General features: G+C 30.0%; 1 protein-coding gene across 7 annotated transcripts in view; it reads right to left on the bottom strand.

Moving 5' to 3' along the window:
• Positions 1-26,522, bottom strand: part of Trm1 (tRNA methyltransferase 1) — a 37,975-nt gene extending 11,453 nt beyond the window's left edge. For 2 of the 7 annotated variants that reach the window (XM_076453577.1, XM_076453578.1), the window contains exons 1-12: positions 25,783-26,079; positions 25,408-25,600; positions 21,684-21,799; positions 18,466-18,649; positions 17,215-17,330; positions 15,854-15,966; positions 13,593-13,741; positions 11,593-11,676; positions 11,304-11,373; positions 8,286-8,420; positions 495-580; positions 98-206 (exon numbers count right to left, since the gene is read on the bottom strand). In XM_076453577.1, coding sequence (XP_076309692.1) covers positions 98-206; positions 495-580; positions 8,286-8,420; positions 11,304-11,373; positions 11,593-11,676; positions 13,593-13,741; positions 15,854-15,966; positions 17,215-17,330; positions 18,466-18,649; positions 21,684-21,799; positions 25,408-25,600; positions 25,783-25,888 — 1,461 coding nt within the window. In that variant the 5' untranslated portion in view covers positions 25,889-26,079. The other 5 variants (XM_076453580.1, XM_076453582.1, XM_076453581.1 and 2 more) reach the window with 5 other exon arrangements.
• Between the last annotated feature and the right edge of the window lie 341 nt (positions 26,523-26,863).

Below are 26,863 nucleotides of genomic sequence, written 5' to 3'. Positions count from 1 at the left end.
AAATATGTATTTTGATAAGATCATAGGATGGCTAAATCACACAATTTATCCTTTAACAAAACAATCAAGGGTTCTGATTAAAAATCACATATAATACCCATGTTCTGATGATATCCCACAGTATGCTTGCTGGGGCATTAGTTTTGATGGATGTCCTGTTTGTATGGGATAGGGAAACTTGGTACCCAGCATTTAGAATAGCAGACCTGAAACAAAAGTGAGCAAAAGAAAAAAAAATACACTTTCAGATATTTTTCTGCAGTAAAACAAATTTGTTCAAGTCCTTTCTAGAGACTATATTGCATGCAAAATCTCGATAATTACCACTTTATTCTACTTAAAGAAATTTGATGTACATTTGGAGTTTTACAACAGAAATTACGTGCTCATAAAACAACAATGTTTTTGATCAAATTTTCGAGATAATTCAAACCTTTTCTTTTTTTTTCTAACGACAAAAATAAATAAACATTAATATTCATTAAATATTGCACCTGAACTGAACCATGCTGGGCATGGTGCAATGGACGACTCCACAAAGCCTATCTAGAGTATAATACAATGGACAGTCCTCCAACTCCTGTAAACATTTTCAAAAAAGAAGGATAAATTATAATTTAAACAATCACATACACAAGAACATACAAACACTTTTTTAAATCAAACAGTTAAATTTCTATTTTGATCAAATTTCAATAAATAACATCATATAAATTTGACCAACTATGTAGAAAGTAGTGTCATATTGAAAATAAGTTTTTTTATGCACATTCAAACCCACACGCATGCACGAGGCCGTAACTAATACACCTGAAATGATTCCAATGTAATAAATACAACACTAATAAAGGCACTAACTGTGATAACTTAAAGCCTGTAGTCCTGAAACATATTGTGTAAATACTGTGTAAATTGAGCTTCTATTATTGTTTGTGCATACTTGCTTATAGAGGTTTTCAATGACTGTTTAGCTCTGAGGATTATACTAACAACTGAGAGAGATTTTCACATACTTTGAAAACAATGACATACTACTTTTCTATTTAGGATTAATTTCTTCAGTATTAACAAATATATTATTCATGATAATCCATGATGATGAGAAAACCCACTTGTAAAGAAAAATATATATGTAAAACCAGCTGGTATGAGTAGAGAAAGCACTTTGTAAACCTGACGATGACCGAAGAAGGTCGAAACATTGTTCGCTCTTCTATATAGTGCTTTCTCTATCTATACCAGCCATTTTTTACATATACATTATTCGTGATAATTTGAAAGATCTTAAATAAATTTTAAGCCTCAGAAAAACGGATTTGTTTGGGGGGCTAATTGGATTAATATTATTGGTTATAATGTTTCTAATAATTTTGAATATTTTAAGAACAATATTTCGAATTGATGGCTAAACTTTGTGAAGTATTAAGGCCAAAAAAACAAAGTTATTGACAACAAGAATACACAACTGACACATCTATTATCATTGATTTTAGTTTTCTTGCCAGCAGAGTTATAGTTAGTAGATCCAGTTGGTTTATTACCTAACACTGATGTCATTAGTACACTACATATTTCATAAATTGTTCTAAACTATTGAAATCAGATGAATTGTTTTACATATCTCAATGTTCCATTGTGTATATCTTGTAAAAGCTAGCAATGTTTCAAATGTTCTGAAGCAAAATATATTAAATCTGGTCAAGGACATATGCTACTTTAGGCCCAAAAGCTACTTTCTATAGCAAGATCTAGAAGGTTTTATTTTTCAATGAATAGTTGTATTGTGTTCTACTTTACACTGTACATGTGAGATTGCTATACATCTGTACATAAAGTAGAAACAAATCTGGATATCTGTCATCCATTTTTTTCTGATTGGTCAAGATGTACTGTGTGTATATTTTTAAATGTAAAAAGTTAAACTTTGAGAAACATGTAAACAGTTTTGACATTTTCAACAGATTTATCTTATTTTTAACCAGGTGAAGTACCCATCCCATGGACAAAAGTTTTGTAAAATCATGATTAATGAAAGATTATCTTAAAGCATGAAAAGTTGCTAACCTTACATGTGATTATAAAAAAAATGCAAAACTCCCATAAAAACTGCATAACCCAAAACTGAAAATTTCTATATAAACCTAATGATCCTCCACACCAATCTTGGTGAAAAATCCATCCACATTCTGCAAAGTGGACATACAACAGGCAATACCACATTAATTATATTTATATAGATCCAAAACAGTTTCATTTATTTATTTATTTCTACTCTCAACAAAATATTCCTAGCACTATTACAAGAACAGCATTTTTCCTTGTTTTTTAAAGAAAATAAAGTTATTTTGTCCTTCTTCATCTACATACAATGTCTTGTTTCTTTCATTTCACCTGCAAAATATCCATACCTGTTCTTCCACTTAGCAGGTTGACCAGTCTCTTGTTATTACAAATGTAACTGTATTTGGTTTATCCTTTACATACTACAGAATTACAGAAAGCTTAACAATGCTAGTAAAATTATATTTTTATTATTTGGTAAAAATAGAAAACTTACACATGGTGTGATTATGTCACACAAAGTTTCTAAACTTATTTTCTTTGTTTTTTAATTAAAAGTTTGTTTTAAAACTCTCTACAATACAAAGCCCATCAGTGTAATATCATGATGGCTGAAAGGGTTAACTCTTTTGGTCTGCGTATACTTTATAATGCATGACAAAGCTTTAATGTCTTGTATTTAAAATTTTATTAAACTAATTTTTTGTTTATGTTATACCAATTTGTATAGTATAACACCTTAGCTAATAATCCATATTTTAATATTATATATATTAGATATAAGGATGCATCATATTTACTTAGTCAAGATTTTTATTTTGTAACTGATACTCAGCAGGACGTGAAATAGTTGTCTTTTATCATAAGAATTAATCTCATGCAGTATAAAACTCCTTCATTTACATCTTAAACTGTCACAAGCAAACTGTGTCATCTGTTGAACTATCAAATGAACCAGTTAATCAACAACTTGTTTGTATTATTTTGTCAATCATATTACATACATAATTCACTGGTGAAAACAGCTGGTTCAAATGAGTCATATATCGTGATTTACAAATTCCACCCATTTTTCCATTTCAGCCAATTAACAACAAAATTGAACAAATGTATGCTAGGTTAGTTAGTTGGATTTGTTTTCCAGTAGTAGTTTGTATCAATTGCTAGATATGTATAAGTGTGATTCAGATATCTCATATCTAGCTTTGATCAGTTGATTAATATTATCTGCACTTACTTTAACACTGCAATGCAAAAAAATATACAGTTGGTTTTTTTTCTCCCATATTTGGATAATCTATTAAATTAAAGCTAAATATCTTGCCAAACTAGGAATTCATTAGGAAACAGTGTTTGTTGAACAAATGTCAACCTAAAGGTATGAAAACTGTCATCCCTTTATCATTTGAATATACAAAAAAGATTGTTTAAAAAGTTCAACAAACATGGGTGAGTGCAAGCATTCCCATTGTATCACACAAACGTGTCGTCAACAATATTCAGTCATATCATGAACAATATTGTAAACTGCTAAAATCCTACAAGCAGCAATAAAGATATACTGACATGCAAATATAAACAAGAACCTGTCTGCTATTGTTCAACTGAAAAACATGCTTCCAAAGAGGAAAAAATAATTTCTGAATGATCAGTGGTCTCAACACATTGATGAAAAAAAGAACATAAAGAACAAAATAAAGTTTGTCTTTTCAAGTACTTAAGAGCTACATTGTCTTCTAGGTTATCGTGACCTAGCATATCTGATGAAACAGCTATTGTAGAGAATGACCAAAAGAACTTAATTGTAAGTCCTAAGATTCTAATGTTTCTAATAATGCACTTTTTATATTGAAATCTTAAAAATCCTAAAATAAATAAGCAAATAAGGATGCTCTTTCCAACAGTAATAAGAGAAACTGACAGGTAATGCATTTTGGATATATTTGTCACAGCCATCACCTCCATTGTTTTGAAAAATATGGCCATTATTTAAGAAAATAACAATGTTAAAATTCTTGATAAAAACAAAATACAACATAAACAAGAAAAATACCAAGAAATATTACTGACTTCTCATTAATCAAATTATATTAACCCTATAACCACAGGTGTCACTGATGCCATTTTTAAACCTCCTCTGTTCATGTTACCAAGTTACATTCAAAATTTAATTAAAACAATTTAATATGAATGTATTTTAATGAAATTACTACTATCAAGTTTGTTATAACAGTTTTATATTATCTAAGTTTATTTCCTTTATTTTAAAAAGAGACATTTAAAACAGCAATTAAAACTGAAAGCTTTTACTGTCGTGTATTCTGCTCATAATTACAAGTCTAAACTTTACAAGCTATTATACATAAGAACAGAATAAAGGCTGTCATCACAGAGGATCCAATTAAAGTTCCACTTGTCTTTCATTAATGTCTGAAAAATTTAAGAATTTATCAATGGAAGTTTTATATTCTAATATTACAAAGCTAAAGGTCAGCCATGCCCACTTGCAAAGTTAAAGCAGCATTTCTAGGTGACAGTTTGAAGTTAAATGACAATGCTTACAACCAATAAAAAGAAGAGATTTCACACTATACAGTTATAGCCTGAAGAAACCTCTACCAATGAATAGGTTTGTAGCATGAGATAGAAAAAAAAGCTTTGTTCATTATTCTCTTGAGGTGTGCCAAGTGTTTCTTATCATATACGTATTAGTTTGCTAAACAGTAGACTGCATTTAGGTTTTATGTTTATACTTTAATTAGTTATGTATTATTTGTGTTTATAAATGCATATTTGAAAATTTCATGGTTGTATACATTTAGCGTGACGTGGTTTGAACTGCGGAAATGTCTAAGCAGGATGGCGTCATTCATGTGTGCAAGTGTTAGTGCAAGAATTTATACATGACCTTTGCCCTATAATAGTTATAACAGACAGAGTCACGTTGGCAGGAACAGGTTGACACACCAGCATTAAGAATAAAAGATAAAGAATTGGAAAATTAAAAATAAACTATAAGTGAAAAGATAAAGATGTGAACTTATGCATATGACAAAAAAGAATATTACAAAATACTCTAAAAACATTAAAAATTTATGTACATATTTTCATTTCTTAAAATTAATCATTTCATTTCATTCTAAATTGATGATAATATCTAGAGTTAATGATATAATATAAAAAATATAAACACTTATTTTAAAACACCTTTCATATCCATTTAGGAAGTTTTATAAATTATGCTAATGAAATTTGAAAACTATATGATAATAAATAGTATTTTGTACTCAAAATGAAAATCACACTCGAAGTGAATTATTCAGAGTCCAGGTGAAAATAATCACATTAAATCATGAATGTTTTATTATAAATAGTGGAAGAAATAAAACTTAAATCTTATTGTTCCAAAACTACATAATCTTAGAATTGTTCAAGACAAATTTAAAACTATTTCATCAACTAGTTTCATTTTTATAAAGAACTTTCACAAGAGTGACATACCTATTTACACTGTAAATAGATCAAAGAGATGGTGTTAAATCTATCTACTTTGATGACAGAAAGACATAAACAAAATTGTCAGTAAAAATAGGCAAAAACACAATAGGCATGTATTCATGGAACAGCATGCAACTTTGGTCAGTGAACCTGAATCACGTTTCTCCTTCTTCTGGAACATCAGAAGGTATACAAAATTCTATAATTTTATATCATTCAGTTGCTGTAGGCTGTGACAGCACACATGTCAATACTGGAAACAAAGCTGGAATTGTACATCTTAAATTGCACTTAGGAAGTCCTGTTTATCAATTAATTCAATTGTTCCACATAAATGACTTAACCCTACATTATCTAATTATGCATACTGATGGAGTAACTCTAGGATCATCCTCGTTTTCTGGCCCTCTTGGAAAGAAACTGAAGACTTGTGAATTACTGCCTACAATTAACTTTGTTTCAGTTGATATTACAGAGTCATAACCAAACATTAGCTGTCCTGAGGTTCTTAGTATAGATCAAAAGTATTTGTAATGTGCTCAATGTAGTAAAGTTAGGTCATTGTTCAAGACAACTTGCTTTTTGTGACCCTGGTACAATGAACCAGAATTTTGCACCTTTACATCACAACTGCTAACCTATCCAAGAAACTTAGTTTGTTTGCAAGGTATGCGAGTACATGCAACAGTATGGTTTAACATCAAGAAAAATCCCTCATGCAGCCTTGGCTCACTGCACCCTTTTCTACTTATAAGAAAATTATGTTTTCTTCCTGAATCAAAGAAATACATGGTGGATAGATTAATTCAGAGAAATGCACATTTTACCCACCTGGAAAATTTACTGCTTATCATGCCTGAATATGATTCTAAGGCTATCAGACAATTTGCTCTTTGTAGAGTACCATGTAGAGTAGTGTTTCATCTACCTCAAATTCTGGCATAAAGACAGTTTGTGGTTCCAAATATTAATATGGAAGCTCAACATTACCTTGATCTAATAATGTGAACTAAAATTTAAAGAACCACTAGTTACAACAAATATAATCAAGGAACAGTTGCTATCTTTCAATAGTCAAGATGACATGCTAGTTTTCAAGTTCAGCATGTTGTGTCTCACACACATGCACAAGAAGCTTCAAGAAAAAAATTCATTAAAACTCCAATCTCACAAAATCACAAAAAATTTAATTTTAAGAAATAATACATTATCCAGTAATTCTACAACTCAGTGGAAGTATGGTTGGATGACATGCAGCTATCCCCTTGTGGTGAGTTCTGGGTGATTTAGGATACAAAACTCCTAAATTAACTAAACACTGCATATCAGGAGTTATGGTACTTTAATTTCTCACATGCCTTGATTATGGATACTTTAAGGGAAATAATCCCCCTTCACAACAGTATAAGATATAATTTGAAAAGTTTGAAACTTACCTACGTAACCACTATTATTGAAATGCACCAATCATATACCTGATCAATAATGATACAAGAAATTTATTTTGATGTACCCTAACATATATAGTTTTAGTGGTTATAAGGTTGGTCAAGTGGACCAATCCTGTTTTGAGATGGGGAAGAGAAAATATAAAATAAAATAGTTTCATCAAAAAAATGTTTGAAATGTATTTAGGATAATTTAAAAGACATGAGAAAAAGGATTTTTAATCTTAACATGAAAATTACTTTGTACACAGACTTATTTAAAACAAACACTCAATATATTTATGGACACATTTTTATTTTCGGTTATTAAAAATACTTCATCAAAAATGGTATGATTTTTTGTACGTGAAAGACATAATGTTAACAGAAAGACTGCCAATCTTTGTGAAAGTATTCACTCAATACTGAAAGTTAGAAACACTAAATGAATAAAGACTTCACAAGAGTACAAAAAGGTCATGTGGTCAGTCACATTGATTGAGCCTGTGATGAGAGTTAATATGATTCCAGTAAAAAGTATCAAATCAACCAATAAATTTCCAGTTCAAGACATTCTTTTATGTGGATTACCAAAACTTCTATCTCAAATATACCTATCAGTTTCTGAAATTGAATGATTACAAACTAGTGATCATTCCAGCAAAAGTGTGAATCTTCAAACCTACATTACAGTAAATTTTAATAATAGTTTCTTTTGTCCTACAGAATAAAATCTCAAATTCAGAATCGTAAATAATCAAAAAATATAACCTAAAAATATTTAATTGTACAATCACCAATGAACTTGGTACGGACTCCATCACTTTTTTTACAACACATTTTTAAAAACTATTTATGCTCCAAATTTCTTGTTTATCTATAACTTTCTAGGCTACAGGGTTCTTAATACTAACATTATTGCAATTAAACCCATAAATTACTACTGGAGTTCCTTATGTCTGTAAGAAAGAAAATAAATGATTTCACCCAGTATTTTGAGGGTTATTTCTTTACATTGATTGTTGTAAGAGACAAAAACATAAATTACCCATCAGAAGTAAATGGTGTAAAAACAAGTTAGTAATTATTCAATATCCAGATATCTCATTCTTTTACATATACACCAGTTGTTGTATAGGAAAATCCAGTCATAATGGCCTTGATTAAAAAGGTTTAATACATTACTGACTACTTCTGATTGCCAAAATTAAAAGAAATTTATATAACATAATCCTTGTAAGTACCAAGAGTATCTATACAGTAACAATAATTCAATATAATGAAATCTCAATAAATTACCTCTAAAATCACACTTAAAATCCCAATCATTCTCTTTCCTGTCCCGTATAAATGTTCTTCATTCTGAACTTTCTGTAACATTGTTAAAACAAAATCTTTGTCATGAAGATTTGCTGCCCAAATAGGTCCACCAACCTATTAAATAAAAGAAAATAATGACAAATATTAACAGAAGCATCAATAATAATTCATTATAATGTAAACAAAGCTCTAAACTAGAAATGGATGCAGTTAATAAGACACATGCACTAAAGTGTGTGATATGAGATACATGATATTTCCATAGAGTGTAAATTAAAAGTTAAGGTGATCAACAACCTATTATTGATAAAAGGACTTGACAAGATAGAAAACAAAGGATCCCAAAAAGTTCTAAACGAATTAAAAATGTAATTATTTCTAAATGATCTATTACATCCTCCTAAATGTTAGATACCCTATTTGGTAAGTCAGCTACATCTGAAACCACGTGGCGAATTACCTACATCTGCGCGAGGGTATGATGACAAACCATTTTCTCCTCAAACTCAAGAATCATTGAATTAAAAACCATTCCAGTTCCAGGGTATTACACAGGATTAGCTCTAAGCTACTGATTCAGGAATTTCATATTCAGTATTGAAAGGAAGTCTATCGTATGCAATCAACTTTCCCAACTGTGAAACAGAATAGAACCTTCCAAATTGCAATCACAAATATTAAGAAATGGTGAGAAAAAAATCCTTACGTAACTGGAAAGAAGAAAGGTATGGGATAAAGTTGCCCAATAACCTGAAATTAAGGAAACTGAAGATCCCAAGTTGAGAAACCATGGGAAAAACAACTTGGAGACAACAGCAACAGTAGGATGAGCAATTTCTGAGCCAGGGCCCATCTGCAAATGATCTTTCTCTGCTACACCTTCATGGAGGAAGGATGGATGGATGGATTGAGTCAAATTGAGCTTCAGGATGAGAGAAACAAGATTTCCTCACCAAGAAGCAGACAAAAGTCAGACACAAAGACGAAGGATGTGAAGTGTGAGATGCATAACCATTGACTAGGGTTGAAAAAGGAACTTGAGTGACAAGGGAATTTGTACTGGAGAGAATAATTCCAGTTGTAGTAAATAAGGAAACCACTGTTGAGCCTACCAACCAGAGCAATCAGAATGACCCAACACAGTGTGGCATGGAGAGTCAAATTGTTTAGCATGAACCTGAATGTCAGGAGATGGAGGAAAAACCAAATAGGTTTGTTAAGTACAATCATGTAGTAATTAAGGGCATGTATCATAAGATATAGCAGCAAGAGACAAAACATCACAATCCAAAGAAATAAAGTCTGAATAGAATTCTCAGAAAGTGTATGGAACTCAGGGCAAATTCAGGAGACAGGTAATCAAACTCCTCAGACTGTTCATGTTCCACATGTTCAGGAGGAAGTGGGACAACATCTGGAGATAAATGTTGACCCATATAACATTCAATCTCCCTGTGAATATATGTAGACAAATCTCCCAATGAGTTACAAGCTCCTGAAGCCTGTGGTAAAGTGCCTGTTGAATGTGTGACATCCAAAGTGGTGACACTAACTTTGGTATTCACACTGTAACAATTGAAAAAAGTGTTTGAAGTAAAAAACAAATATAACCAGAATAAGGATAAGTGAACCTGACTGCTTTGAAATTTTTTGAGTATGTTAAATTGCAACCACTTCAATAATTAATACAATCTGAAGCACAAATGGGAATATACGTGTAAAAATGGCTCTTTGGGTTGAGAAAAGTTTTTACGTTTCGGAGCGAACTCTAGGTAAATAATTTTCTCAACCCAAAGAGCCATTTTTCACAGATATATTTTTCTCTACAAGTGGATTTTCTCAACATCACAAATGGGAATAGCTGATCTTGTGAAATCAAAGGTTGAGCATGTTATATTAAAATGATTTTGAAATCTTAACAGTCTACGTTGTTACCTCTAATCATACTCTGTCTGATAACTATGCATCTTGACAAGAGACATACAACACAGTTGTCATAACACTTGGGCAATTGTAATACTTGAAAATAGAAATAAATGGAAATACTAATTTTGATTCATTTATTATTCTCAGAAGTCATGACACTAATAGATTAATCTTAACAACATGAATTAATTGAAAATAAATGAGAACTTATAATGACAATATTTCAATAACTTAGATAGTGGTGAGCAATAAGAAACACTAATTTTAAATAATTTGTTTTTTACTGTGACACACTGGTTTAATCAATTATACTGATTAATGGAGTTAACTGCCCAGTTCAAGTTGCAGGTTAATTTCTGGATGGTTCTGGTGTCCCATGTTGGTCCACACTGCTCTGTTTTTTAACTTTTTTAAGTATAATGAATAGCTCCATCATGAAAATTCTAAATCCCTGATCTGTAAACATCTTTATGATCTGAGTGTATTAATGTTATAGTCCGACATGGCCAGGTAGTTATGGTGTTCGACTCATAAACTAAGGGTCACGGGTTTGAATCCCTGCCACATCAAACATGCTTGCCCTTTCGGCTGTGAGGGCATTATAACCTGATGATCGATCCCACAATTCATTGGTAAAAAGAGTAGCCCAAAAGTTGGCAGTGGGTGATGATGACTAGCTGCCTTCCTTCTAGTCTTACACTGCTAAATTAGGGATGGCTAGCACAGATAGGCCTCGTGTAGCTTTGCGCAAGTTTCAAAACAAACAAACAATTGATATTTTATATCTGAATAAGATGCTAAATACCATTCCTAAAAATGATCAATTTTCAATGACATCACACTAACTACAAAATACCAAACAATGTCAAAATGTAATTACGATGCACTGTATTTCACTGCAACTTTATATCAGCTGTGGTTGTCATATGATTTGATGACCTACATATTTAAATCATTTTAAGCTTTAATATACAATATTCAACCATTTGTATAAATGCAAGTAACCACTAAACTGTGAAATATTTATGTAATCTATTGCAGAATCAGTATTTAGTATGAAGATGCAAATACCTGATGTCTGTGTTGACAGTGCGAACAAAGCCTATCTACTGGTGGCCCATCTCCAGGAGAAAACTTGAAACTGAAACATTACAGAAGTGAGTGTTTAAATAAAATAAAAATCAATAATATATCAAATACACCTGTAATGTTGGAACAGTTTATGATTTGTATGGAAGTAAAAAAAAAATTGTATGAAACAAAACTTTAGTCATCAGTTTTTATAACTTTTATTCAAACATGTTATCCCCATAATAAAAATGTTACAAATTTATTGAAGTAATATAATAGAAGAACTTACCATTTTTCCTTCTGTATGCATTTTCCTAAAGGCTGAAGGTTGTATGTTTCACAGCCAGTGCAAAGATAAACCATGGCAAGCTTGCTAACAGCAACATTATGGAAAATATTTGTAAAACAAATGATTTGAGCTTTAAATAAATTAAATGCAAAAAAATAATAATTAAAAACAGAATCCTTGATACATACATATACAAATATTAATGAAAGTATATGGAATCACTCAGGATATTAGTGTGTGTATTCTGAGCCCATTTTAACATGGAAGTGTAACCTATATACTTTTATTGCTAAGCAACATGACATAAAAGCCATTGTTGGAACACATTGTTACCAAAATGCATAAGCTTTTCCATATATTAGGAGTTGATATACAAGAAGCCATTTCTTTTCTATTTGGGTATTTGCTAGTTTGCCTCATTAAGACGATTCACACATGCATACACGTGAATAAGTTGTAATATCCAGGTGCACACCCTAAGGGTCCACTTAGTATGGTTTCAAAATTTCAGGTTTCTAGGTTTTTTCTTCTTGAAGCTATGACAGTCACATTTCTTTTCTATGTATTTTTTCCATAAAACTGAATTTTATGAATGCATGAATTCAAGAGAATAAGTAATAATATGTAGGTGCACACCCTCAGGATTCTCTTAGTATGCATGCAGAATGTAAGGTTTCTAGGTTCTTTGTTCTTGGAACTATAGTAGTTACATATTATTTTCTATATGCTTTTTTGCTTTCTTACCTCAAAAAAAGATGTGCAGATTTCAGGTTTCTACGTTCTTTACTCTTGGAGTTATGGTGGTCACACATAGGTACAGACATACCCTTTTATTATTATAGATTCAACTTTTACACAACATTAAACTAATCAGACATGATCAAGCCCCTCCTCCTAGCTCAGAAACAAGTCTGAAGGCTTATAACACTAAAAACTGGGTTTTGACATTCTTGTGGGGACAAAACAGATAGCCAATTATAAAGATTTGCATTGAACTACAAAACAAACAGCCATGATGAAAATGACAATACATTTAGCATTTCTACTCTGCTGCTGTAACACTAATTATTGAACATTCCATAAAAAACATGAAATATCATAACAAATGAAAATAAATATGACATTTACATAAACAATATTATTAGCCTTTTTTGTTGTTGATATTGGAGAAAATCTCTAGCACAAACACATAACACTACCATCTAAGTCATCTAAGTGTTTGAAAGAAAGAACTTAAAATATTAAGTGGCTATTTTTAAAGATTTACTGCATAGAATCTTTATGTATCAATAAAAACCTTTTTCACAGTATCCATATTGCGTAATTCAATGCAATATTTTCAATACTGAAGAGCAAAAATATTCATATGGCTAAAGAAAGGTACCTGAAACTCACTCACACCAAAATACATATGAGCAACTCGAGACATGATAATGTCCCATTTTCTTTCCAATATTTCTTGTAAAAACAGTCATTTAATTTTTTCTTTGCCTAAGCAATACTTTTATCATTATAAGGCTTAATAAACCTTTAATTTAAAAAGATTGTGAAATTATTTAAGGAACTAAAGAAGAGTACAATATAAAAATAAAAAAATTCTAACGTTCACAAAGAAATATCAAAACCACAGTAAAACACCAATTCATTTAACACTGTTGTTTTATTTATACTGTATCTTATTTTGTTTTCCCCCATATTTTGTTCTAATATTTTACAACATATGCTGAGTATAGATTAATAACAAAAGTTCATTTATAAAACTTCTACCTTAAGAAAAAAAAAGTGTAGAATAACAATGGAAAACAGCATCTTTTTTAGGACCCATTTCAATTAAACAGAATAAAGTGGGTAGGGTTAAGCATGAAGTGTTCTTAACTGCAAAAACATGAGACAGAATAAGCAAAGCTTCCTTTTAAATTACTATAATTACCAACAAATTATTACAAACTTGTTTTATTTCTTTGAAGATATTCATTATCATGACTATGAATTCACCTTACCTTGTGCTCTGTTTGACCATGGATGGACTGGAATAGATCTTAACAAAAACTCGTACATAAAAGTCTGCACTCAAAGATAGCACAGGTACAATGTACCGACCATATCGATTTGCATGGCTTTCGATGCTTTGTAAAACAATCCGTAATGCCTGAAATTTTTAAGAAATTGGCTTGCATGAAGAGGTAATTTTACTTGAAGATTTTAAAAGAATCAAGAACTAACAAAAGAAAATTTGAAATACCACAAAACTATACTTTTGTGATGCAACATACAGCTTCAGATTTTCCAAAATAATCCTTTCTTACACAAACGTCTTTTGACTAACTACAGGTGCTTTTTTATTAAAACTGAAACATTATTTGAAACTTAAAATATTCTATGAAACAAACATATCATAATTATTTTCCACTGTAACACTATCCATTATATTATTATTAACTATGTATTTTAATAATACTAAGTTTTTATCTGTTCTGAAAATGCATATGCATTTTACTATCTTAATGCACATGTGCACACACTTCACTTCAACAGATATAAATGTACTTTGACATTTTGTACAAAATACAAAAAGCTAATCTCCTTTTTAAAAGGTCTATCAATAGGTCTTTGAATGGCATTAATCCTTTATCTATTGATAGTATTAAGTACAGTGAAGTTTAGACCTAATAAAACTAAAGCAAAAATACACACAAGTTAATTTCTCTCTATCAAATATAGGTTTTACTTCATAAAAGGATTAGTTAATTTTAAGCCTAGACAAGTACACTTATAGATTTCAACATCTGTAATTACAATTCTTTTGCATCATTCTAGAAATCTTGTATTTAAAAAAATACTTTTACAATAAAGATATTAGTTTCATCACCAATGTTTGAGAGTCTCTGGTAGTATTTACCTAAAAACACAAAGTAAAATTCACTTCAAACTAAACAGCAAATCTGATGCTCAGCAGCATGGATAAAACTAGTGAGTTATTAACACTAAAACTATTCATATACTAAAAAGTATCAAACACTATTCAAACAATATTATTTATCAAGTAAATGAACTGTAAAAAATATAAACAGTTACAGTCTTAATAGATAAATTTTATTAGGTTCACTAGAAACACAAAGGGTAATTGATAGTTTATTGCACAAAGGACAAACTGTCTACCATAATTTCACCTATACAACATCCTGAATTAAAATTTGACTGACACCAAAAATTATACTTGTTATAAGTAAATCCTCAAAGAAGAATTAACCCATTACATTCTCACTTTATGCATTATACTGAGTAATTGCTTCAGAAAATTGGATATAAAGAAATAAAAGTTGGCAAGAACAACATAAATATATAACTCTGGGAGATTTTAGTCTTATGAACTTCACAGAAAATCACCAAATGATAGATGTGTACACACAAACACACACTTTTTACTATTCAAGATATTAGATAAGCACTTAAAATTAATATAGAATTGTTTTCACTAGGTTTATTGATCCTTAAAACAAAGTTAAGTTTGTTTTGATATTGTTTGACAATTTTTCATCCATCATCTGAAACTCACAAAAGAGCAACAAAAATTTATAGTTAGCTTAAAATATTTTTGATTTCTTAAAATGAAGTTTCCTAAAACAATAAGAGACACATTTAACAAATGTTAGAAAAATAACATTTTTGTAAAATAAAAAATAGAAAATTCAGTTTGTATGTAGATTGACATCATACATAAATACTCAAAATAACCTTTAAGATGGCACTGATTACTTAATAAATGTCACACAAAATAATTTTACTCAGACATGACAGAACATAGTTGTTAAAGAATGCTATTAAGACATTTCTCAGGTTAAATCTAAACTTCAACAAATTTTAATCATTTGTATTATATCATTTCATTAAAATAGATTTTTTTTGTATTCTTTATACAGTCTATACAGCTGCACTCAGTTTTGTAAATTGATACTAAATTAGCTCTGTCTCACAGGATTGGAACAATTTTCAGCTAAGACAGTTTTATTTTTCCTAATAGGGTGGTTGGCCTTTAGCATGGGTTGCCTTCACAAGTGGTAGGAGAAGCAAATTTAAGTGAAGTACTTGAATAATAAAGGTTGGTTTTGAGGTTGTTGTTTGTTTTGTTTAATTTATTGAATGGGATGGCTGAGATGAACCAACAGGTTCCTGTTGTCCTTAAATTTTATGTTAATGCAGTCTGAATGAACTATGGTACCAAAACTTAAAAGAAAGATATTACAAAACTCTAATAACTTACCATTTCATGTCCACTCTTCATTTTTAATGATACAGCACCGTATTTGGCTCGACAAGTCTCACTGCTGTTCCCACACAGGATTGCCATGTCAGTACATGTTACCATCAGCAACCCTAAAGAATCATGTTTAATGCAAATATACATGTTAACAGGACAGTTAAAATGTGATGGGTATTACCAAGTAGTTTACTAAAACTATTAAATATTACACAAATCATTAAGATTTTATTTCCTTCAAAGAAAATTAAAGAAATTTCCAATAAAATTACACTGGAACTGAAAAACAAATGCCATCTACCTCAAACTGACATTAGAAATAATACCATATATTCAATTAGTCATACTATTAATATAATTTACTGATGTTTAGATAAAGAAAAACAATTATCAATTCTGAGATTTCCTTTTTGCTGACATGAGAGAGAGGCTTTCTTGTGAAAATTAACAGGTATAAGCTGTCAGGATCGAGAAAGACATATGTTCACAAAACGAGTAGAAAACTATATGAAAACTTTGTAATGTTTTGAAATCTGAAACTTAACATATACTTATAGAACAATAGAACATTTTAATCAGTGATGTCGAGAAAACCCACTTTTAGAGAAAAAATATATATTTAAAAACGGCTCATTTGGGTTGAGAAAATTTTTTTACATAGAGGAGCGAACAACATTTCGACCTTCTTCAGTCATCGTCAGGTTCACAAAGAAAGAAAGAGGTAACTGACTGGAAGCTGACCACATGTTTGAAAGGGGTTGTGTAACTGAGTGTCAGAATGTAGAGGGCGTGCTTAGATGTTTTAATATATAATTATATTATTTTTTATTATTATTATTTATTTTATTTTTATAATATTTAAATTTTATTTTATTATTATTATTTATTACATTATTTTTAACTAATATTTAAATAAAATTTATTTTATTATTATTATTTATTACATTATTTTTAACTAATATTTAAATAAAATTTATTTTATTATTATTATTTATCACATTTTTAAACAATATAAAATTATACATTCAAACATCTAAGCACGCCCTCTACATTCCGACACTCAGTTACACAACCTCTTTCAAACATGTGGTCAGCTTCCAGTCAGTTACCTCTTCTTTATTTGTGAACATGACGATGACTGAAGAAGGTCGAAACATCGTTCGCTCCTCTAAGTAAAAAATTTTCTCAACCCAAACGAGCCATTTTTACATATATAATAGAATATTTTCATTTTGCTAATGTCCTTATTAGAAATATACAAGTCACTTCAGGGTTTTAAAATATCTGTAACAAAGAGCCAGAATACTGGTACAATCATGCAACATACATACAGAAAGGCAATTAAAAAATTTAATATTTCTAACCTCCATCACAAAGTGCTTGGACAGCAGAATCCAAGAATGGGGCAGGACTGCCATATGGATCTAGATCAATAATGTGAAATCTTTTTTCAGGGGAACGATGCTGATACATCAAAATCCTAACACAGATTCAAAATATTTTATTTTTATTACAGAAACCAACACCTGTTCCACAGTACACAAGTTACAATAAATATCCTTAATTCTTTCAACATGTTAAGTATGTAACAAACAAGACACAAAATCAGAAAGGTCAATGTTCTTACAGTACACTTCAACAAATTGTCTTATAAGTACTTTAAGCTACATTTATTAAAAACTTTGACTATGTTGATATTTTCATATAATATTCTTGTACACTTTCAACCCTAAGTATACATATACTTTTAAAGGATGGAATGAAATGTTCATAAGTTAATAAAGAACTATGTTTACAATCCTGAACCAAGTAAACTTCCTTCCCAAGATACAAAGCAAAATATTCGATTTGAATAAAGTAAGTTTATTCATTGTTGTTTAAACCATGCATGTTAATCACCCATTGTTTTCTTGTTATTTAAAACTATACATTAATTTGGTGCACCATGTATATCAGATAATTATTCATGTACTATGCAATTTTAAGTGCAAATTGTAGCCATCAGTATTTTGAACAGTTCAATTTACACAAAATAGTTTCAATTATTAAAGTAAGAACATAAATGGGGTTTGATTTTTCATATTATGTAACATAACGACAAGTGATGTTACATTTATTAAAAATGATTTATCACAAATATATGCTTCTTCTAATCATCCAACATTATAAAAACTGTGTTCTTCTCTCACAGGTTAAGTACTGATATTTTTCTGGCTGTAAAGTAAAGAATAAAAATTATTTATTTATTAGTGTACTTAACATAATGATAAATTTCCTGTAAGATCAAAGGAGCTCTTATTATCAGATCTTGTGATCAAATCAAGCTCAAAATTGACTAAACGTATAAACCCATAACAGCTACAAACAATTAAATTCAAATGTATTTCATTTACTGAGATTTAAAATTAATTATGACATTCAGTTTTTAAAAAACCAGTAAAAAAATGTTTTCAAGTAAAAATAGTAGAATACCCCAACATATAATATTTTTTCTGTTTTTTTATTGTATTCTATAAAGAAATACTAATAGTTATGTCTGTAAAACTTCAGCATACATAGAGTATATATAAAAGTTTATGATTAATTACAATATCTAAATACACTATTATACATACGCAGCCTCTTCCTTGCTTGGAACAACAGTTTCTTCTACTTTATTATGCTTGATATTTCTTTTTATGCTTTCAACAGCTTGGTAAGAGAAGTCATTAGCAGTAATGCATGTCAAACAAGGTATTTCTTTGGCATATCGCACAGATCTCAAGCCAGATGCAGCTAATGCCTCTAACACAGTTACTCCTCCCTAAAATATAAGATTTTTAAAAACATTTAAGAAACTGAAATCATTCTCCATAATGCTTTAAACTAATAAACATGAGGTACATTTGCAGGGACTTGTACATGCATTCAAGCCACAAAACCTGAGTTTATCGGTTTAACATAAACATAATTAATACGGTACTCAAGTGCTGGCAATAACACTGTATGTATATATGTAATTTACATAAAATAAACTTAACAAAAACCAAAATCCATTCAAGGTTTCAAACTCAAATGCAATACTTAACAGAAAAATATTCCAGGTCATAAAATATTAAATCATACATGCAAAATATGTTAACAAGTTTAAGAAATAGTTAAGTTCTGGAGAATTCTGCAAACTATTTGAAAATAGATATTTTCAAAGATAGTGTACTATTTTTACTTCTGTTTCAAACTAGAACTAAGTAAGAGTTAACACAGTCTACTGTCTATGTACATCAGGTGATACATTTTGTTGAAAGAGCTAAACAAGTTTGTGTAATACAAATTAGTAAGTCTGATTTGTAAAACTTCATAATGCCTTCAATGTAACATTTAGTATATTTAGTACTTTGTGTGTAAAGCTAAAAATATAGTGCATTTACAGTGTTGAACTTTAAGTGTACATGAAACAGAATTATTAAAAAGCTCTCACATTTTTGTAAAGAGAATAAAAATATATTTAACAAACAACCAAAAGTGCATATACAGTTTTTAGCCAAATTAGTCAAACAAATATGTTTAAATGTAGCTTAAATACTTAAGTAGCACTAAATAACACTCAGTTAGGGTCAAGTTGATTTTTTAACCTTAAAAATAACAATAATGATATGTATTAAACTTTTAAGATGAAGTAACCAAAGTTTTCATCATCCAGTTAGTTTTGGACTGAGAAATGAGTGCCAGTTATTACGAACATCAAGTGACACAACTATATGTATAAAATGCATACCACCTTCTACTCTTTAGAAAGTCCCTTACAGAATGAATTATATGGAACCTATACACAAGTACAACAGAGATTTAAAAAAAAAAATTTAAGTCATGACTTTTCTGTTTTTAATAACAAGTAAAGGTGTTCTTTATTAATATCTGTAATAACAAGTGAAAATAAAGATGTTCTTTATTAATGTCTGGTTTACTAGAAAGTATTTTAGCACAACACACTGATGAAATTTATTCCTATACATATTTATCTTGCTGCAATCAATATATGTAATGAAACCATAGTGAACTTAACCCTTGAAAGTACATAACCACAATATTAATAAATTTAATTTCAAGGAGGACATTCTTTTCTGGTTAAATAGGTTATCTCTTCAGGTTTGGGAAATAGGTTATATCACTGAACAAAAAGTCAAACTGGATTTAAGTAAGGTACCTCAAAACTCACTTTTAGGGCCTTCTTTTTATTATTATTCATTTATATCAATAACACAGATGGATGGAATGCCAATAAATTATTTACATTTGCTAATGTTATTAAATTTTTAGGTGTTGCTAGCCATAAAGATGTTGGTACTGCTGTACTAAAGGATATGAATTATTTGATGAGTTAGGTAAATAAATGACAAAAAATGTTCAATTATAATAAATATATGATAATGTATGTAGGATATCACAATCTGAATTATAAATATAATTTTGATAGGAATAACCTTAATAGTGTCATGGAATTAAAAGATCTTGGTATTCTGGTTAATCAGTTGCTTAAGCCATCCAAGCACTTTGTTGTTGCTAGTGGCAGGACAAATAATATTTAAGGTTGTATCTATGAAAGTAGGTACAGAAGTCTACAAAATGTATAATGTCATCATAGGCCACATTCGGGGGTATTATATACAGTATTGGGCTCTTTACCTTAGAAAAACATTGAATTGTTGAAAGGATAAATGGAGATCTACTAGGATGATACCTGGAACAGAAAGGTTGTGATACAAGGACACATTAAGATTTCCATGATCGTTTTCTCTTGAATAAAGTTATTTGTGATCTGACTAAGGTGTTTAAAATTAAGAAAACTGATATCATTAATGCATCATAACTTTTGTACTTAATTGTGAAAAACAATAAAACTCTGGGACATAGATATAAAATTTGGTAAGGGAAAAAGACATCTTGAACAAAGATAGCTTTATGTATTTCTAACAGAGCAATTAATCTTTGGAATGAATTACCTTCAGATTTGGTAGATGAAGTTACTTTAAATTAAGGGAGATTAAGGAAAGGTTTGATAAATATCTGAATAATAAGTGCAGGTTTTGGGTGTTTTATTTTATTTTGGAATTTAGTATAGTGAATGGGACATCTAGATCAGTGATTCCTGATGTGTTGCACCAAGTTGCTAGGAGTGTTAGAAAGAAGAGTTTCACCAAACAAAAAATAATTTAGAACATACAAAACTCTTTAAAAAATTGCATGGGGCAGCATATTTGTTGTGCAAATCAAGGTGAGTGAGTTAGGGTGTCATCAGTGAAAAAGGTTTGGGAACTACAAGCCTAGATTAACTAATAGATCTTTCATTATCCTTACCTTATATGTATGTATCTAACTTACTTTTATTTAAAAAAATTCAGTTGAAAAAAAAAATGAAATATTCTCCAACTCAAAACTTAAAAAAAACTAGCACATGTTTTTTGGATCTCTTTTGGATCATGATAAGATTCATAATTAATTATGATAAGCAACTGAACAAAGAACAAGTTATATCTTTCAAAAAAAAAAAAAAAGGCTAACTGCCTCTTCATGTTCAAATATTTACATGTGTAGTTAACATTAAGGAATAAAGCTATCTTGTTGTTCATACATGCTGCAACTCATACATACTGACTCAGCTAGATTTCTTTCTTTATCAACTGCATCACATTAGGCCTATACATTTATATATGTTTTACACTTAAGGCTTATGTTATACAGTGAATTCAGTTTTTATTGATGTAAAAAAAGCAAATAAAATATATTTTTTATGTGAACAGCCTTTTCTAATACTTCAAATATTTTTGACAGTGAAGTAAAACACTAGAAAAGTAACTTGCCTTGGGCTTTTGTTTACCACCATATTCTTGTTCAGACTTCTCTACATCAATTCCACTGTTTTTAGAAGTATTCTGTGTGCATGCTTCTAAATAACTTTTTATAACACCAATACTACAAAGAAAAAATATACAGAATTACAAAAAATTACTAACATAATTAAACATTTATAACTAGTCACCACCTCACTTAGAAAAACACCATACCTACATTAATCTTCACATGGCCTCAAATTTTCACTCAGTAAAAATCTAGGCTTGTCAAATTTTTGAAGTACAGTTCTGAGAAAAAATGCTACGCCCACCTGTCACATCCCCGTCTCTCACAAATTACCAATAGTTATCTTTGACATTTAATGTATTATCTATATCCATTAGAGAGCCAAGGTTTTAATCTATCAAATGATGTACATTACATTGTTTTTGTGCAGAAAATCATCTGTTTTGCTCCAGTTCAAATATTTTTCTCACACAAATCACATCAATAAGCTTAGCTGAGTTTTTCAAGAATCTTATCACATATTTAAAAGCCAGAAAAATTATGACAGTTACAGGACACTGCTTGCCTTACACATCTTATCATTCTGTCTTTTTAGGTGTATTATTTAATCCAATAAAAATTTATTTAGCATAGCAGTAAGTTAGTTTCAATTGTGTCTGCAGCAAAAATGTGAGACTCAGGTAAGTACTGTTTCTTGTTTTCTATGTGTATTCTTTACTTATTGTAATAAATGTAACTAAACTATAAAAAAATTAAAAATGTATTAGGTCAGAATAGATAAGATAATAAAAAATAATTATAACAATAAACATTTGCATGAACTATGCTCTCATACCTGACATTATTCAATATGGTAACATGAGCTACTCATTTGTCAAATGAACTAAAGTGTTTTTCATCTACAAGCAGCAAAAAATTTGAAAAAAAAACTTTGTTCTGTTGTTTTTGAGAACATGATTTTGTGAGACTCCTGACAAATACCGGAGGGTTGGCAAGCCTATAAAAATCTGGGAACGTTTTCATTTCACAGTGAAGTTATACATGTGGATATATACATTACTTTATGCTTTTTTTAAAAGGCAAATAAGTTGCTCAATATTCATACAATGCTAGTTATAGATAAAAAAAAAAATAGTTAATCACAAAAACATGAGTAGATAAAACTACTGGCCAAGATCACTAGTCATATAATTGAAATTCTCTTTGTTTGTTTAGAATCAAGCACAAAGCTACACAATGAGCTATCTGTGCTCTGCCAGTCACGGGTATCAACACCCAGTTTTTAGTGTACAAGTCTGCAGACATACCACTGTGCTACTGGGAAGCAAGTCTCTTCATGCATCAGCAATAACTTCTCTGAGGCAATATCAAAATAAATAAACCACTCTAGTATATACCAAAACTTTTCTGCAATAACAAAAAATGCAGATATGTAAAGAAAATTTTACAGATTATACAAACACCAGTAAGCACACTCATATTAGATTAAAGGATAAATTATTTACAAACAAAAAGAAGAGCAAAATATTTAAACAATACACTGCAAGACTTGTACTTTATAACCAGCTTTCAAGTGACATCCATTTGCTAAGAAAGAAAACAATAATTTAAAAGAGAATTTTATCCAGTTTTCACAAGGCTTCCTCATGCCTTAATTACTATTGGAGTGTGGTTACATGTTCCTAACCTTTAATCTACAGTAGCACGTTACTTTAAATTTTCATTCAACAATTTCTTTGATTCTTATAAGAAGGCATAATATGTCCTGTAAAAAATATAGTAACATGCATTCTAACTGTTATTATTATTATTAAATTACATAAAACTTGTATGATAATTAGAAACCTGTTTATCCTTTGAGAATTCCCCATTTATCGAGTCTTCCCTAAAATATATTGCATCAGTCACATCTGAAGATAACCTATATTCCACAAGCCAACCATCCCATTAGAAGATTAAAACTCTTTTAGCCAAACATTACTCTTACCCTGACAAAATGTATATTTGTATCCTCTTGTCCTACCATTCTCACTATTAAATATAATAAAATCATATCAGTTAACCTTGATAATCTTGATCACTTCAATCAGATTCCTCCCATAAGTATTATTTTTTTATAAAAATAAGATAATTTCAGAAATTTTAACCTGTCCTTGAATAATAATCTTTCCATCCCTAGTATCCAGGTGCCATCTTAGTCTCCCTCCTACAAACCCTTTCCAAATTTTCAGTGTCCTTCTAAAGTAAAAAGATTGAGACTGAACAAAACTTGAAACGAGATGTGATCAATGACCTATATATCAAAATGATAACCTCTTTAGACTCACTTTCAGTATTTATGCAAACATAACCAAAAAGCCTATTTGTTATAGTACTAGTATATTTCTTGGGTGGCTAGAGAGATTGGCAAACCAAAATAGCAAAATTATTTTCTTCCATGACACTGGTTAAGTTATTCCCATCAAAAATCACTGATAATATAAATTACAATAAACCACATGCATTACCTTATATTAATTTCAATGTTAACTTGTATTTCACCTTATTTTTTTAGTATTCTCAAAAGATCACAACCAGCTATAAATTGATTTCTACTGTTGCACAGATTTCAAATTTCATTTACTCCATTCAAATATTGTGTACATACACATAATTTTATGCATTATGATAGGATGTACTATACCTTTCTCCACAATCAGCAAATTATAATAGCAAATGTAAAATTGAAGTATAAATATATAAGCAATGTAATCTAATAATCAGACAACATATACCTCTCTTTTCTAGCTAACAAAATCTAACTTGCCATTCAACAATTTCATTAACTCTCTTTGAAAATATACAAGATGAACTTTAACAAATTAAATATATGATATATATCTATTATACCAGATGATGTTTGAACAAATACATGTAAATATTTAAATTAATTGTACCACAGAAAATAAATAACACTGTGTGTGATATCTCAACATTAAACAGGATCTGTCATACATTCTCAAAAAGTTAACAAAATTGTTGAGCTCTTAATGTTAAATTTTCAAAGATGGTGAGGTAAGTGCATCATGATATAACTGTTGCACAACTCCAATGGAAAAAACAAAATTAGTAACTACATCTTCAGAAATACTTCTACAGAAAAAGGAGGAAAGCCTGGTCTCTAAAACTTTCTTTCTAACTAGAGTAACAAACTTGGCTCGAGAAATAAACACATCACAAATGTATACAAATTTCAGTAATTAAATAGCATATGAGGAATCTTGAAAATTTAGACATGTACATCTATGAATGTCTTGCCATCCAAATGTTAAGATAGGACTTTAATGCCTAAATGTTTGACTAGTTCTTAATGTGATGTAATCATTATGTCTTACAGGATAAAGCTGAAAATTACTGGTAAGTTTGGAAAGTTTTTTATAGTAAAATATTGAAATTGGTGAGAAAACTCAAACCGTTACATGTGAACATAGGGAGCATTCAAACTAATTATTTACTTCATAATGAAGGAAAATGAATTTACAACTTTTGGGCTGTGCGATATTTATAACAAAAAAATATGACTTTCTTTTTCTATATGTACCAATAGTTTTATGTTTAAACATCCACACTTAACTAATGTCCATATAATAGATAGCAATCAGATTTCCATCAAAAATTTGGAACACTAATTCAAACAATGAAACAAGCGAAAAAAGTTTTTAAAACACAGTGCAGCAACATACCTCATGTCTCTATTAAACTCCTGTACTGGGTTGTAAAAGACATCATGTGTACTTGGGAATAATACTTCAGCTTTTCCCTCAGTAACTACTGTATACGGTGTTTTGTCTATAAACACTGATGGCCTGTCAAGGTCAGCTGTACTGAGCTCAGAGGACACACAAACATTCTTCACATCATCCATGGCAGGGCTAGCTAAAAATAAAAGTATTGTTAATATTTGCTTCTTTTTGTAAAGGTTAGTGTAGTGTTAATATATTATTAATACCAGCTACAAATTATATCCATATTCATCGTTAATGAAATAACAGTTATTAAACACACATTATAATTAATATTGTGTTATAATAATATCATAACATGTTAATACACGTTACAATGTAATAGCAATAATCCTTTTCTATGCAAACGATAAAACTTAGGTAAAATTCTTCGAATACATAACACCAGTTGCGTAGTTATCATAAAGTTTTGATTTAACATTTTAAAGATTTTAATAGTTTAAAATTAAGACTGCTTCAGACAAGTGACAAAAATTGTGTCTCAGTACTGAGCACTGTTCATCTATAGCAAATAATGCATATGTGCACAGAGACTGAAACTTAACAGTAACATTTTACTCTAGTAAGTTAACCGTATGTAAGCTAATATTATGGCCAGCTTATGGCACGTCTGAAGGCTGTATTATATATATAGCACTAAAACCTGGTTTAAGTACTTGTACTGGCAAAAAAACAAAAGCCAATTTTGTAGCTTTACTCTTAATAACATGTAAACTTACATTGCGTCACATTTTCACACATTGTGCAAAATGAAATATTTCAAAACAGTTGTTTTAGCAAAGTATATAAATACACGGTATAATAAAACACTTTACAACACGTGCTCTCGCCATATACAAGTCGAGTGATTATTGAAAGAAAAGAAAAGGTGAAATGTAACATTACTTTCTCCTCATTGTATTCATCTGTAACACGCGCCCTTGAAGACAGGATGGCATCATTGAATTAAAAAATATATATACATATAATAATAAAGTACAAATTATATTTGTTGTTGTTTGTTTAAACCTACATTTTTCATTCAGTTCTTTGTCTTCCATGTGATCGAATATTCTTAAACACTTTCCTTCTTTTTGAGGCCAGGCATTGCTTAATATTATTGGGCTAAACTCGCAACTTGTGGTATCGAACCCAGTCAACGTACATGTTTGCTCTTTCAGCCATAATGCTTGTTTGCTTGTTTTTTCTTTTTGAATTTCGCACAAAGCTACTCGAGGGCTATCTGTGCTAGCTGTCCCTAATTTAGTAGTGTAAGACTAGAGGGAAGGCAGCTAGTCATCACCACCCACCGCCAACTCTTGGGCTACTCTTTTACCAACGAAAAGTGGGATTGACTGTATCATTATAACGCCCCCACGGCTGAAAGGGCGAGCATGTTTGGCGCGACCGGGATGCG

The sequence above is a fragment of the Tachypleus tridentatus genome, chromosome 9 (genome assembly GCF_004210375.1).
Source record: "Tachypleus tridentatus isolate NWPU-2018 chromosome 9, ASM421037v1, whole genome shotgun sequence".
Lineage (NCBI taxonomy): Eukaryota > Metazoa > Arthropoda > Merostomata > Xiphosura > Limulidae > Tachypleus > Tachypleus tridentatus.
The sequence above is the reverse complement of the archived record's forward strand: the minus strand, read 5'-3'. Positions and strand labels throughout refer to the sequence as shown.